Here is a 13,008-nt window from a genome sequence, read left to right on the forward strand (position 1 = left end):
TTTTTTTAAAGAGAGAGCTCTTGCTCATTTAAAAGGTTTTCAGAGCCACTTGTTATCTGTTGCTCTCACTAGCTGCTTTAACAGTATCTGCAGTAATGAGTTAGAGATGCTGTCATTGTGCTTTTGTTGGTGGTGGGTGTTCTAAGGGGAGGGCTGATACCTCCTAAAATGATCGTGCCTGAGTCACACAGGTGGAGCAGTGTAATTCCCCGGCACAGGAAAGCTCGGGGCATGGCGAGTGGTTGCGTTGCAGCAGGGGAGCAGGCTGAGCTGTGCTGAGCACTGCCGCGCTGCTGGAGCCACAGCCCTGTCAGATCTGGTGTAACGTTTCTGGCTCCAGCACTAACCCAAGCGTCTGCACATCCTTATCAGCAAGCCTCACAGGTAGCGTTACGTGTTTGTCCACTTGGAATAAAAATATTCCTTAACTCTGAACATCCCTGGCTTCTGTCTTCATATGCTATCCTCTCTTGGTGGTCGATGTACTCTGTTGACTGATATGCCTCCTGGCCTTAACCTTTATGGATATGTAAATTCGTGCTTGCAATGTCTCACGACCTTTAGAATTGTAAAAAAAAATACTATTAGAGAAAATCCGTCATGATGCAAATGTACAAGCGAGTCTGCATCATCTCATCCCCACACATGCAAGCTAATGATCAGGTGGTTATGAAACATGAAAATAACCAAAGCCCTTTATCCGAACAACTGGACTTTTACAGAGATTTAAATCAAACTGGGATTTAGTAGCTCAGAAACACTTTGAGAAAGCTCTAGGAGAAACACAGGCAAACTTTAAAGCTGTGAGTGGAGCAAGTCAGTGAAACATAGGACAGACAGAGCTAGGCAGGCTAGAGATTGTAGTTAGCGCTTGACTCTGATTTACCTAGAGTTTATAGAGGATTCTTTGGCATAGATCCTAAATTTTTGCCGTCAACTGATCAATTTAAACTCTCAGTTTCTTGCAGACCATCATACATTTAGCTGTAAGTATTAGAAGGAGGGTGCTCTGTAGATTTCCTGTCCTCCCAGACCAGACTTTGTTGCTGGCACAGAAAATACTGTGTGGAAAGAGCTGTGGTGAGGAAAGATTTCACAATGTCAGCAGTACCCAAAGGGAGGACAAGGTGGAGCTCTTGATGAGTAATGGGATGTTTGGTACCAGCAGGTCTGAATGTCTCAGACAAAAGTTGTGATTTCATCCTGGTATTTGGGTGAAGATCTGGTCTGCCAAGTGGGCTATGGCCACCCTGGTTTCTCCTTGCAAAAAAAAGGAGTAACCTCGCCTCCCTTGCCATCTGGGTGCCAGCAAGGGAAAGCATTGCATCCCTGTTCTTGCTCCATCCAACCAGCCAGCAAAAAGGCCTCTTGATCTTTGCAGGGTTGCTTCCCAGGCAGTGTTCCCAGATGGTTTGAAGAGCCCGTGGCTCTTCAAAGCCCTCCTCCTTTTCCCCAAACCAGCTGCTCCTTTCCTATCACCACGTATATTCGCAATGTCTTGCTGTCTTCAGCAGAAACTCCTGCTCCTCCAGGAGGTGCCAACGCTGCCACACCACTCTGGGAAAGGCGACTGAACTCTGTGCTGCAGCTGGATTTCAGTGAGATATTTTGATCTTGGGGTAATAAGATGTGCCAGTGAAAAAGATGTGTGTGATCAGTGCACTGTTGTTGTGAGCTGGAGCAGAACATGGCGAGGAGCCTGCATTAATTAGTATTAAACCACAGTTGGCAGATGCTGACTCCTCCGTAGAGTTGCTCGAGGGCACAAAAAACATGTTTGGATGGATGGGTGAGGTGCAGAGACAGCACCAGGAAGCAGGGCTTACACCATGATGGCGCAGAAATGCGCATGGTGGGCTTGAGCAAAGAACCACGTCAAAGCAAGAGGAGATGCCCGTGAGTTACATCTCCCTTTTCACTTGGACAACAAAGTCAGCTGGTAGCAGAGAGAAAATGGTTGGCCTCTTCTGGCCAGGAAAATGCAACTGTGATTGCTGATCACTGCCTGAGAGGGCTCGGGGAGTAGGGGCAGAGTGAGGAGGAATATCCCAGTATATGAAAACAGGGAGCCTTTTTTCACCAGTAGATCTCAATGTGTTTTGCAGAGAAAGTCTCTACGGTTATTTCCATTTATTTTTATTTATTTATTTTCAGGGGGAATACAGAGTTCAGGTACCTGAGGCACAGAAAGTGGTGGGGAGTCAGGTGTCATAGGAAATCTCCATTAACTGTTCCTAACTCTTTAGGGACCTATGATAATTAAGGACAACATACGGAGAGCCTTTGGCTGCTATGAAGTCTCCATAAACTAAAACAGAGCTACCTGCAATTCATTGCTTCTATTTTGTGATTGTCCTTTGAGTATAAGATCAAGTCCTGTACAGGAATAGGGATTTTTTTTACCTGTTTCCTTTTTACCAGCAGTAAGTAATGTTTCCAATAAAGAATGCAGGGTACCAACATTGCTGGCAAAAGACATAAGTCACCCGGGCTCTCAGGTTGGTACTCATCTGCTAGGAAGCGCTGCCTTGCTCAGAGTCCTGTGGGCATATTCAGTCATGTTCTCATGGACTTCAGGGGAAGACGAAGTGTCACTTCAGCTTCTTTCCCACAAATGGTTGGTTTTCCCACCACCACCCGAACAAGAGCCTCCAGCACTGAACACAATGGATTGTTAAATCTAAATTGGTGCCTTTAGTATTACTGGAATACAAGTAAAGAAAGTTTCAACACAGCATTAAAAATGTCACCTTCGCTGTGGCATTGTAGGCAAGCTGACATGAATACTTATTTTGTTTGCCTGTGGAAGAAAACTGTCATTTTCATTACTAAAATATTTGCTCATTGGATGGAAATGATTACAAATGGAACAAAACAAAATGTTTTGATTAAATACAGGGCTGGTCTTGTTTTTTCCAGTAAATGTTTGATGTTTTCAGTTCTCTTCCCCCTCTCCCGGGGATAACATAACAGACAGTTATAGATCACCTTCCATCCCACAAGATTCCTGATTGTGTAGGGATCGCTTCCTTTGGCACTGAGATGTTGCTGCCCATGGGCCAAACAGCATTTAACTGTGTAGCTGCCCAAGGTACCACAGTGAAGGCCGTCTTCCACCGAGCAGGGGAGTTTTCAGGAGGCAGACTCCAGTCCATAATCCATGCCAAACCCAGGGGTTAACGCTGAAGTGTCAGATCTGGCTGCCCCATGGCTGAGGAATGCAAACCAGTGGCTGTCCAAATTCCAGGCACGGTGCTGGGAACAGCTGCAACAAAACCAAGTCCCACCAACTTTGATCTTGGATCTCCTGCACAGGATTAAAGGGGTAACCGAGCCTGGGCCTGAGGCACAGGCGTTTGGGGAAGCAGCACTGGGAGTCTGCAGAGTTTTCATGGGAGTTTCTGGGCATATGATGATAAGGCAAAGAAAACTCTCCTTTATTGTCATGATCCATTTCTTTCACTGTGAGTGCTTCAAGGCCCATGCAGGATCACAGCAGGGACGTTGGCAGATATGTGGTACTCTCTGCATCATGCTTCTTTGTTTAGGTTGAAGGGGTGATGCTTTGCCCTGGATCAACTTTGTAAACAGGGCTGGAGTGAGAAAAGATTTTTTTGCACAGATCCAAACACTCTCCTTGCTCCTCCTGCTTTTCTCTGGGGTTTGATGTGATGGGTTCACATACCTCTCACTTCCCTGGGATATGAGCAGCTGCCAGAACCCCCTCTGGCTGTTGTCAGTCCAGCTCAAGACACCTTTGCAGGAGTGGCTCAAACAGAAGAGAGTGCTGTCTGTACCCATACAGCATTCAAACCCCACCGTAGTCAGAGTGAGGAATCGTATTTCCCCCACCCCTGCCCTCTGGGTAAGAAAAGACAAACATATCATAAAGGTACCGTAATAAGTCTGCTAGAGATGTCTTTGCAGCCTCTTGCTCCTCCCCAAACTGGAATGTGCCTAAGCTCCTTCTGGTCTGCTTTTTTTTTTTTCTTTTTTTCTTTTTTTTTTTCTGGCAGCCCTTGGGGAAGGCACCTAATACTTTTTAGCAAACATTATTTATGGACTCAGAACACCAGGAACGTGTCTTTACAAATAGTCTGTACAATATGTCCTAAGCCCTCCTGTCTGGCACCTATTTATGTACGTCCACAATGCTCAGATTTCTTTGGCTTTTTGCTGCAAGCCAGATTTATTGATCCTGTGTTGTTTCCACGTGACCAGAGTACTGTAACGACTGATGATCTGTGCTTGTATGAGTTGCACAGTAGTGTCTCCAACTTCACAGCTTCTGGTGATTCCTGCTTAGGTCCTAGTGCCAATATTTGGTGCTTCAGGAAAAGAGAAAGGTCAGTGCTAACCCCCAAGGACTGGTGTTACATTGCACAGCACCCTAGGATGCTACAGACTTGCCCCTCAGAAGGTGAGCTCACTTGGTCTGTAGTGCATCATCTCTTACCTAGCATCACTCTGTTCTGTGAGGTCAATAGTAGTTAGATGCATCTACAGGTCCTTGTGGGAGCTCTGCTTATGTAGTCAGCACAGAGGTTAAAGAGGGGGTTTGCACAAGAGAGGCAGCTGTAGGTACACTTTTTATCAAAGCTACCAATGAAAACTACCTTCCTTTCAATGGAAACCACTGTCTTTTTTAGCATTTCTGCCTTTTCAAGATGAAGATCACAGCATAAAATCTTCTGAGAGAATTTCCCATGTTTGTCTTCAAGGAAGGCTCTATCTTGTTGACTGGTGTTTTCTGAATGCTGGCAGAGATGGTGGGACTTGCTGACTTCAGACAAGATGCCAAAGCATGCAGAGAGGACTCCACTGTAAACAATACCTTAAAATTCATTTTAAAAGGAGAAAGAGATGAGGGGAGGAAAAACAAAATACTCAGAGACGCTGACTTGCCCTCTACAGTCATACTCCCTCACTGGTGATTAATCATCTCCCCCTTTGAGCCCAACAGACCAGCTACATTACATTCCTCATTTTCTTTATTGCTGGCAAGAAATTTGCTTTCAGGCATACCTTTTGTAGGATTCAAAATGCCTTTGTGCTGCGTTGAGTGTGAGGGAAGGGAGTTTCACTTCTTCGAAGATATGCTAAAAGCATACATTACAGGCTGAGCTCTGCACCCCACCCAGGTTGCAGGGAGCCATTTTTGGTTCCCTGGTCCCTTATCTCTGGCACCTAGTGGACTTAACGGGCTGGAGAATGGCTCTGGGTACATCGCTGCCTGCTGCAGGAGGTCAGTGTTGTCTTGCCGGGTGCAAGCCCCTTCTGACTCATTGAAAAACTGGAAAGAATCTGAAGGAATGGGATTTCAAATGAGATAGTAACTTCCATTTGCTCTCTGCAAGCTGTGAACCAGGTGAGTTTTGTGCCCTGTCTGTGTTACAAAGCTCAAGTAAATTACATTTATAAGTACAGTTGCAGGCAAAGCATGTATAATGTAGATCCCCCTGAAGACAGTCTGAGCTTGGTAAAGGTGTTGTCTATGCCCTAGGAAAAGGTTCTCAATGGCACTGAAAGGTCTCTTTCCACCATGGCTGTGGTGTGGTTCACAGGGTGATGTCAATGTGATTCTGGTCCTCTTTACTGCAGGCTTAAACCATGGTCTGGCTAATAATGCAGCATTTCCTGGTGTTTGTTATGACAAATGGATGGGTAGAGAACATTTTCCTGCTGATAAAGCTTGTATGCTAGCCCACTTCTGAAGGAGTTACAAAAGAACTAGACTGGTCATCTCAGGCAAACCAGCTGTCATGCGACGGGACTGAATCAGTGATCAAAAGCCACAAAAGAAGGAACTGGTGTGCTGCCCATGGATGGACGGCGCTTGGAACACACTCGCATGCTGTCAGTGCTGGTGTATGCCTGCACACGTGTGTCTCCTCTCTCTGTGCTCTCAGCCTGTACCAAGCTCTCAACCTGCATGTTTGGTACATTTGGCCTACCGATGTTTGTGTTCCCCCTTTGCCTGCCAGCAAACATTTCACAACAGTTTTTCTTTACCATGACTTAGAGGTCATTGTCTCATGTGACAGCTCAAAAATGTAATCTTTCCTGGTCAGAGTTGACTCAGACCATGAGGAGAAGCAGGGGGCTGGTGTGTACAAATGCAGGAGAAGGCTCTCTGGACCTGTACGTCTATGGGTTGCAGTGCTGCAATTGCAAAGTTGCAGCCTGTGATCATTTTTCTAGATCCCTTAGAAACAGCCTGCAAACTCCCCACAGATCTTAGGCTGTGCTCTCCCTCTCTGCCTCGCCAGTAATATTTTCATTTCTGGCAGACAAAAGCAAGGAGATGGTTTAGGAACCAACTAAATTGGATGCTTTCTGGGGTTTGGATACACCTTGTACTCCTGGGATGACTGGAAATGAAGCTTTAAGCTCTGATCCTAGTATGTGTTTGCATCAGGTAAGAACAGCCTGGAGTTTTGTAACAGGTTATTGGGATGAGTTCTGCTTCTCATACAGTCGTGTACAAAGCTGGTGCCTGTCTGAAAGCACAGCCACAAATCATTGCAGAGGTAGGCATTTGTGGTCAGAGAAACTAGGAGAGGATTTTGTTACAGTTACCTGATTATAAGTCGTGAAATTCATTGCTGGCAGAGCTTACACTTGAAAGATTTGGACCAGGTGATGAGCTGGATAAAACTGTCATTTCTTAACAGACTTCATATTCTCAGTTACAAGTGAAAGTGCTGTAACACCCAGATTTAATCATAGTGAACACAAGCAATCTTTTAAGCAATGCACGAATAAAAGGTCTGTATTCAAGCACCGGGCTAAGAGCTGACTGTAATGCTCAGATGAATGTGGTGAATTTTTTTTGCCACTTTTGCAGCAGCTTTTTTGAGGGAGGATCCTGCCCTTCAAGAGAACTGCTTACCTGCTGAACTACATTATCAATCCTTATCCCTGACAACGTTAATCCTGTTCTGGTTTGTCTGGGCTGCATGCTGCAGCAGAAGCTAGAAAACTGAGATGTATGCAGAAAAATCTTGAGATGTTGAAGTACAGAATGGTGGGTGGTGTTATTTAAATGTCTTTGTAAACAAACAAATACACCTGATTAAAGCTGGCTGCCCATGGAGGTTTCTGCTTCTCTCTGCACACCCCACCCTTTTCTCTGCAGCTATGGGGATTTCAGGTTACTCGAAAGGCCAGCTTGGAAATGGGTGTCTCAGGTGCTGCTTTACACGTGGTTCAGCTCCTGCTGGTGGAGATGGAGCAAATCTGGAGGAAGGCTGCTTCACTGCAGCACGATATTTTTGTCATTTGGTGAAGAGCTTCAGTCCAGCCATCAGCAAACACTGTTCCTAGTACCCTGCAGCTCTGGCTGCCAGCTCAGAGGAGAACTAGTTTACTACTACTACAGAGGGGATTGCGCACAAACACGCTCCTGCCTCACTCATCAACACATCTCACCTTGTATGTTTCAAGTCCACAAACTACGTAATTGAACTTGAAGGCAAGAGCCCCTTCTCGGAGGCTGTGCAGCCATCTAGCGTTACTGCACATATAGCACGCGGAGTAATGTCTGAGCCCCCAGGTCACTTCTCCTAAACGGCTCCCAGCTGAATGTTTAACTCTAGGTAAAGGAAATTTAGTTAAACCTGCTAATCCACTAATCTTGGTGACCACTGATATTTTTGCCACATAAAAAATGGTAGTTGTGGATGGAGAAGAGGCTCCTATTACAGTATTTCTTTTAGCTGGAGGAGGAGAGGGGAGGGGAGGAGAGAGGGAGAGGGAGAGGGCTACCAGGGTGTCTTGGCTGCTGCTGCATGCTAGCAGCACTGAGGACAGGAGATTTGAAGACGAGTGAGCAAACCAAAGGAATGCCACTGCTATCTGCCAGTATGCAGGTTCCAAAGTGCTTTGGAGACTTTCTTATGTGTTCAGGAGTAGGAAAGCTTTGTACATATATTGTGAATGAGTAGGACAAATGTCCTGAATCTATATTTCTCACTTTTCTCATCTAGAGAAAAACAGCTTATTTCAAAGTCTCAGCTTTCCTTTTGGTCCTTCAGCAGGCAGGGCAATTAGTACAAGGCACTGCTTTTACAGTTTGGAATAAATTTATTAGGAAAAGCGTGTAGGCATGGAACATGATGAAACAGCACACATTCTTGTGTTGCATACCAGAGCGACAAGTAAATTTCAAAGGTGACAGCCTAGGGTTACTGTGTCTTAGTGGCAGCCACTTGGCTGACCTGAGAACAGAACTGTCTTTGTTTACGATCTGCATTTTTCTAACTCTTATCTCCTCTCTTGCACTGTAATTTCCCCCATCCCCCTCTGTGCCTCTAGGTTCATCTTTCTCTGCACCTTGCCTTATACTGTGTAAATGTCCAGGTGTGTTACAAGGGACGTTCATCTTCCAAAACAAAAGGTGATGGACCGGCAACTTTCTACACCTCAGTAACAAGTCAACAACTACTGGGATAAAAGACATTTCTTCTGGATAGAGGTTACATGTTACAGGCTCTTTGCCTGGGCTTTACGGTGAATGGAGATCTATGCCACGAAGACACACCATTTTCTGGATCCTGCTGCACTTCTGGAAGGGCCTACCAGCTCTGCCCATTTAACATCTCACAGCATTTGCCTAATATAGTTTTTGAAAGGCACGCTTTACAAGGAGTCTTTCACTGCATCAAGTTTTGTGGGTATAAGACATCCGAATGTCCCTCTTTGTGAAAGGGATGGCAGTCATGATGCTGAGAAGTGCAATGGGAGGAGGCTACCTTGAGCCATAGCCTCTCTACCTGCCAGCACATCCCCTTGCCCCAAAAAGCTTACTGCCACAGTATCAGGCACATCAGAAACAGATGAAATAAAATTGTCTGATTCAAAGTGATAATCTGATGTAAGGCAGCTCAGTCTTACAATTCTAAGCTAGTTTTAATATATTACAAAGTAACATGTATGGATACAGGAGTGAGATGGAACATTTGGATTGTGTTAAGTATTGTACTGGGAGGCTTATTTTGATAAGGTGTGTAAATTAAATTGTGCAGATCTTATAGTGGCTTGTTTGTTTTAAGAAGCAGAGGTGTTAACATTTATATCCCAATCAAAATCTTCGCAATTTCATTTTCCCAAGTGCTCCTGAAGTTCTTGTGGCACCTTCATCCTTGCTTCCTGCCTGGAACTGGTGCTGGGAGTCACTTAAGCCACCACAATGTTCTAGCTGGGCTGCATTTCTGCAGTAGTCTAGGTGATTACTCTAACAATATAGTTTAGTAAGTATTTTAAAGCCTCACAGAATGGAAGATACCTTAAAAAATAAGTTTTGTTTGTTTATTTATTGTGATGTCTTGAGAATAGTGGAAAGTGAACTAGAATCTTGAAAAAGGCTGCATTCATTTGCCACAATGCCAGTAAAATACTTTATTAGGGGTTAATAATATTCTTCCCTGTTAACATTTCCTCATGTCAATGTAAAACCATCTCGTGCTAGCCTCCAAACTATGTCTTGCAAAACAGAATCACTTTTCCATAAACCACATTACAACATCCAGAATCAGCCTCTAAGGCTTGGGAATGAGAAGAATGCCATCCACCTCAGTTGTTACTGGAGTTGTTTGTTCTGCTGCTGCTTCTCTCTGCCCCTTTTCTCCCTTCCCAAGTCTCTTTCAGAGCCGGGAGCTCTGCTCCCCATGTGTTTGGAGTTTAAACTAGTAACCCCTCAGATGGTCAGGCGTGAGATATTGCTAGCACAGTATTTTATTTTTTTTTATGGATCGGAGGTGATGAGATAAGCCCAAAGCTATTTTGACAGCTGGTGTTTTTGGGGTCAAGCTGCAGTGTTTGTGTTCTCAACACCAGAAATATTTACTCGAATGCAATCTGCGCAGCGGGAAAGGTTTTCCATCAGTGGTGGTGCTGGCGGTGCGACTCTCGCTCGGTTTTAAGCGTCCCCCTGCCCTCTCGTGGCACAGACGAGAAGCGTCCAAGGAAATGGTGGAGTCACCTTCCCCGGGGGCGTTCAGGGAGAGGTTGAGGTTGGACGTGGTGCTTGGGGACACAGTGCAGTGGGTGACTGGTGGCAGGGCGATGGTTGGACCAGGTGATTTTGGAGGGATTTTCCAACCGTACTGATTCTGTGATTGTATGAAATACACGTGTCTGCAGGGATAGGAACCAACTGACACGCCCGAGGCGAGCAGGCAATGCACGCGGGGCGTTTCTGTAGGGCCCTTCCCCGTGACAGGGGGTGGGCCCCCCCGCGGAAGCCATTTCGGGAGCCGCCCCCACCTCGCGAGAGCTCGGCGCCATCTCGCGCGGCCCGCGGAGCGCGCGGTTTTTGGTCTCGCGAGGCGGGCGGCGCGCGGCGGAGCCGGTGCAGGGCGCGCCATGCCGGCACGGAGCGCGGGCGGCAGCGGCGGTGGGCGCCGGGACCGGGCTGGGGACCGGGGCGGGCAGGGACCGGGTGGGACGGGACGGGACGGGACGGGCCCCGCGGTAACCGTGCCGTCGTTGCAGAGCCGCCGGGAGCCGAGATGGGCGAGCAGGCGGTGATCACGCCGGCCATGCTGGCGGAGGAGGAGCAGCTGGAGGCGGCGGGGCTGGAGAAGGAGCGGCAGATGCTGGAGAAGGTGAGCGGGGAGCGGGGGCAGCCCGCCCGGCCCCGGGGCTGCCGCCTGCCTGCCGTGTGGGTGTGTGTGGAGCAGCCTCCGGGAGGTGAAGCCTCCCTAGCACATATGACACGGTCACGGCTGTGTTTCGTATTTCCCCTGCTCTGGGTGTTGGCGAGTGCTGGTGTTACGAATCTGTTTTGGGGAGACAGCCCGAAAACAGGGTGCTTCGGCACTGCTGGTACAAATCATCACGGTACCAGCGAGCCAGAAATAAAAGGCACTGTACTTCAGGCATAAGGCAATGTAAGTGTGGAAGAACACGCATCCTAAATGCTCTCCTGAGATTTTTTTCCAAGAAGCTAATGCTCTTACTCAAAACACCTGAGAAATCCCCTCCCGTCCCATCTTTCAGAGTATTCTCATTATTCTTTTTGCTTAACCATCTGCCTTTGTACTGAACAGCCCACAGGAGAATGGTAGCTGGAGGTTGAAACGTTACTTTAGGGACATGAAAAATACAGCTTCCAAAGCCTGGAACCAATTTCATCTCCTCTTTCTGTCTTTACTGAAAAAAGATTTTCGTTTACTAAGTACATTTTTAGGCTGCAACATTGTGATTCTGTGGTTAGAAAGTATTACTGTATTTATTACTTCATTCTCCCAGAAGTCTCATAGTCATCTTTCTTGCAGACAATAACTCATGATAGAGCATGACTGAACGTTTCTTCAGGTATTTCTTGACCAGACTTGGAACTGAAAATCTGATGGCAATCCTTTTGGAGATAAGGAGGAAACTCGTGTAGAGTAAACATATCTCATTGCACAGGAAGTATTGAGAAAAGGACAACTTACTTTCTTTCACAACCAGCCACTTAGGTGTCATAGCTGTAATATGATACTGCTTTGTGTTTCCTTTTTATGTTGTTGTGGTGGAGGTGGTTGGGGCTTTTTGCCACTCACTATTCTTTCCATTTCTTAAGGATCGGCAGAGCTTACCTCTAACAAGGGTGTTGTTCCTGTGTGCTTCTACCTTGCCTTCGCTCTGTGCTCAGGGGTCTGCCAGACCAGGGGAGATTACCCATGTCACTGAACTCAGACTTAACTGGCATCGTGGGCACAGTTGATCTTCTCAAAGCTCCTGTTTTGTTTCTTTTTTTATGTTTGTCACTTCTGCAATCCCCTTGCCAGGTGACTTGTGCAGTTCAACAAATGAGTCACTTGCTCTTTTTGTGGTTTAAGAGCAAAATACCACAATGCAAATATTTGAGAATGTAGAGTGATGAAAAATGAGTGGCAGTTTTGCCATAGTCAATATAACAGGTATAAAAACAACCTTGTTGAGGCTTGGAGGTTCCTTCAAAGGATGAAGTCCTTCAGATAAAGTAATTAATGGAAAGAAGCTGGGTTCCACACCAACAGAAATTGAGTAATACCAACTCAATGAATGAAGTGCTTCAGTTTCACTTATATTGTTTCTTGGCATTGCCATCAAGGGTTGGTTTTCCTGGACTCAGGTACATTCTGCCTGAAGGAAAATACCTGGAATGAGGAGAGCAGTAGCAAACAAAACCTTTATGGAGAATTTGCAAGAAGGCCACATAGCCCCCAAAGAACACTTTGAGATAGATCTTCTGCTCACAAACGAATAGAGAGATTGCTACTTATAAGGATGACATGGCGTACCATTAGTGGAAAAGAAAAGTGTGATTTTTGGGATGAAGAAACCCTGATTTCTTTGCAGTTTCTCCTCTCAGTCAGCTAATACCTATTTTCGCTACCTATTAATCTATTTAGTTCCAGAAAATTCTCTTGCTTTTCTGTCTCGTTGTGCCCTTCCCCCAGTGTTCCTTTTGAAGGCAATGGCACAGATAAGCATCTTGTAAAGCTCTGCATCTTGTGTTTCCTGGGTTTCTCTTGGAGATGCTAATTTATACCTTTTCACTTCCTTGACATTTCCATCTAACAGGTAAGTCTCCACCTAACAGGCAATTTATTTTATGTGACTGCTGCAGGGTGAATGCTCTTTTACTTTTTGGAGAAGTCTTGATCAATTACACAGCCTTGACTAATTCAACAGGTATCCTTTTTTAAAAATAGTGGCAATTCAAGCACTTGGATTTTGTAACTAAAACAAAGAGAAGTTGCTGTTTTCACACTGGGAGTTCACTTGGCCACTGTAAATCAGGCACTAATGACTTTGTAGCTACCTGAATATCTTGCTAATGAAAAACTACCTCTGTGCAGATGGTATACAGAAGTGTCCCAGTTAATACTTAGGAAACTGCTGAATTTTGAAATGTGTTTTTTTTTTTTTACCCAGATTTTGCAGGGTATGAATAAAATTAGATGTCCTTTTAACTCTAAGTCTACAAATCAGAGATTAGACTTCTTTAAGCCCTTGAATGCTTTGTGCTGTTGC

The 13,008-nt window shown here is 45.7% G+C and overlaps 1 protein-coding gene across 3 annotated transcripts in view; it reads left to right on the top strand.

The window, feature by feature from the left end:
* The window catches only part of HELLS (helicase, lymphoid specific), a 50,090-nt gene that overhangs the window by 14,542 nt on the left and 22,540 nt on the right, over positions 1-13,008 (top strand). For 2 of the 3 annotated variants that reach the window (XM_082764511.1, XM_082764512.1), the window contains one exon: positions 10,495-10,607. In XM_082764511.1, coding sequence (XP_082620637.1) covers positions 10,495-10,607 — 113 coding nt within the window. Of the gene's footprint in view, positions 1-10,210; positions 10,397-10,494; positions 10,608-13,008 lie in introns of those variants that run through there. The other variant, XM_082764510.1, reaches the window with a different exon arrangement.

This window comes from Aythya marila, assembly GCF_965140915.1.
Source record: "Aythya marila genome assembly, chromosome: 7".
Taxonomy (NCBI): domain Eukaryota; kingdom Metazoa; phylum Chordata; class Aves; order Anseriformes; family Anatidae; genus Aythya; species Aythya marila.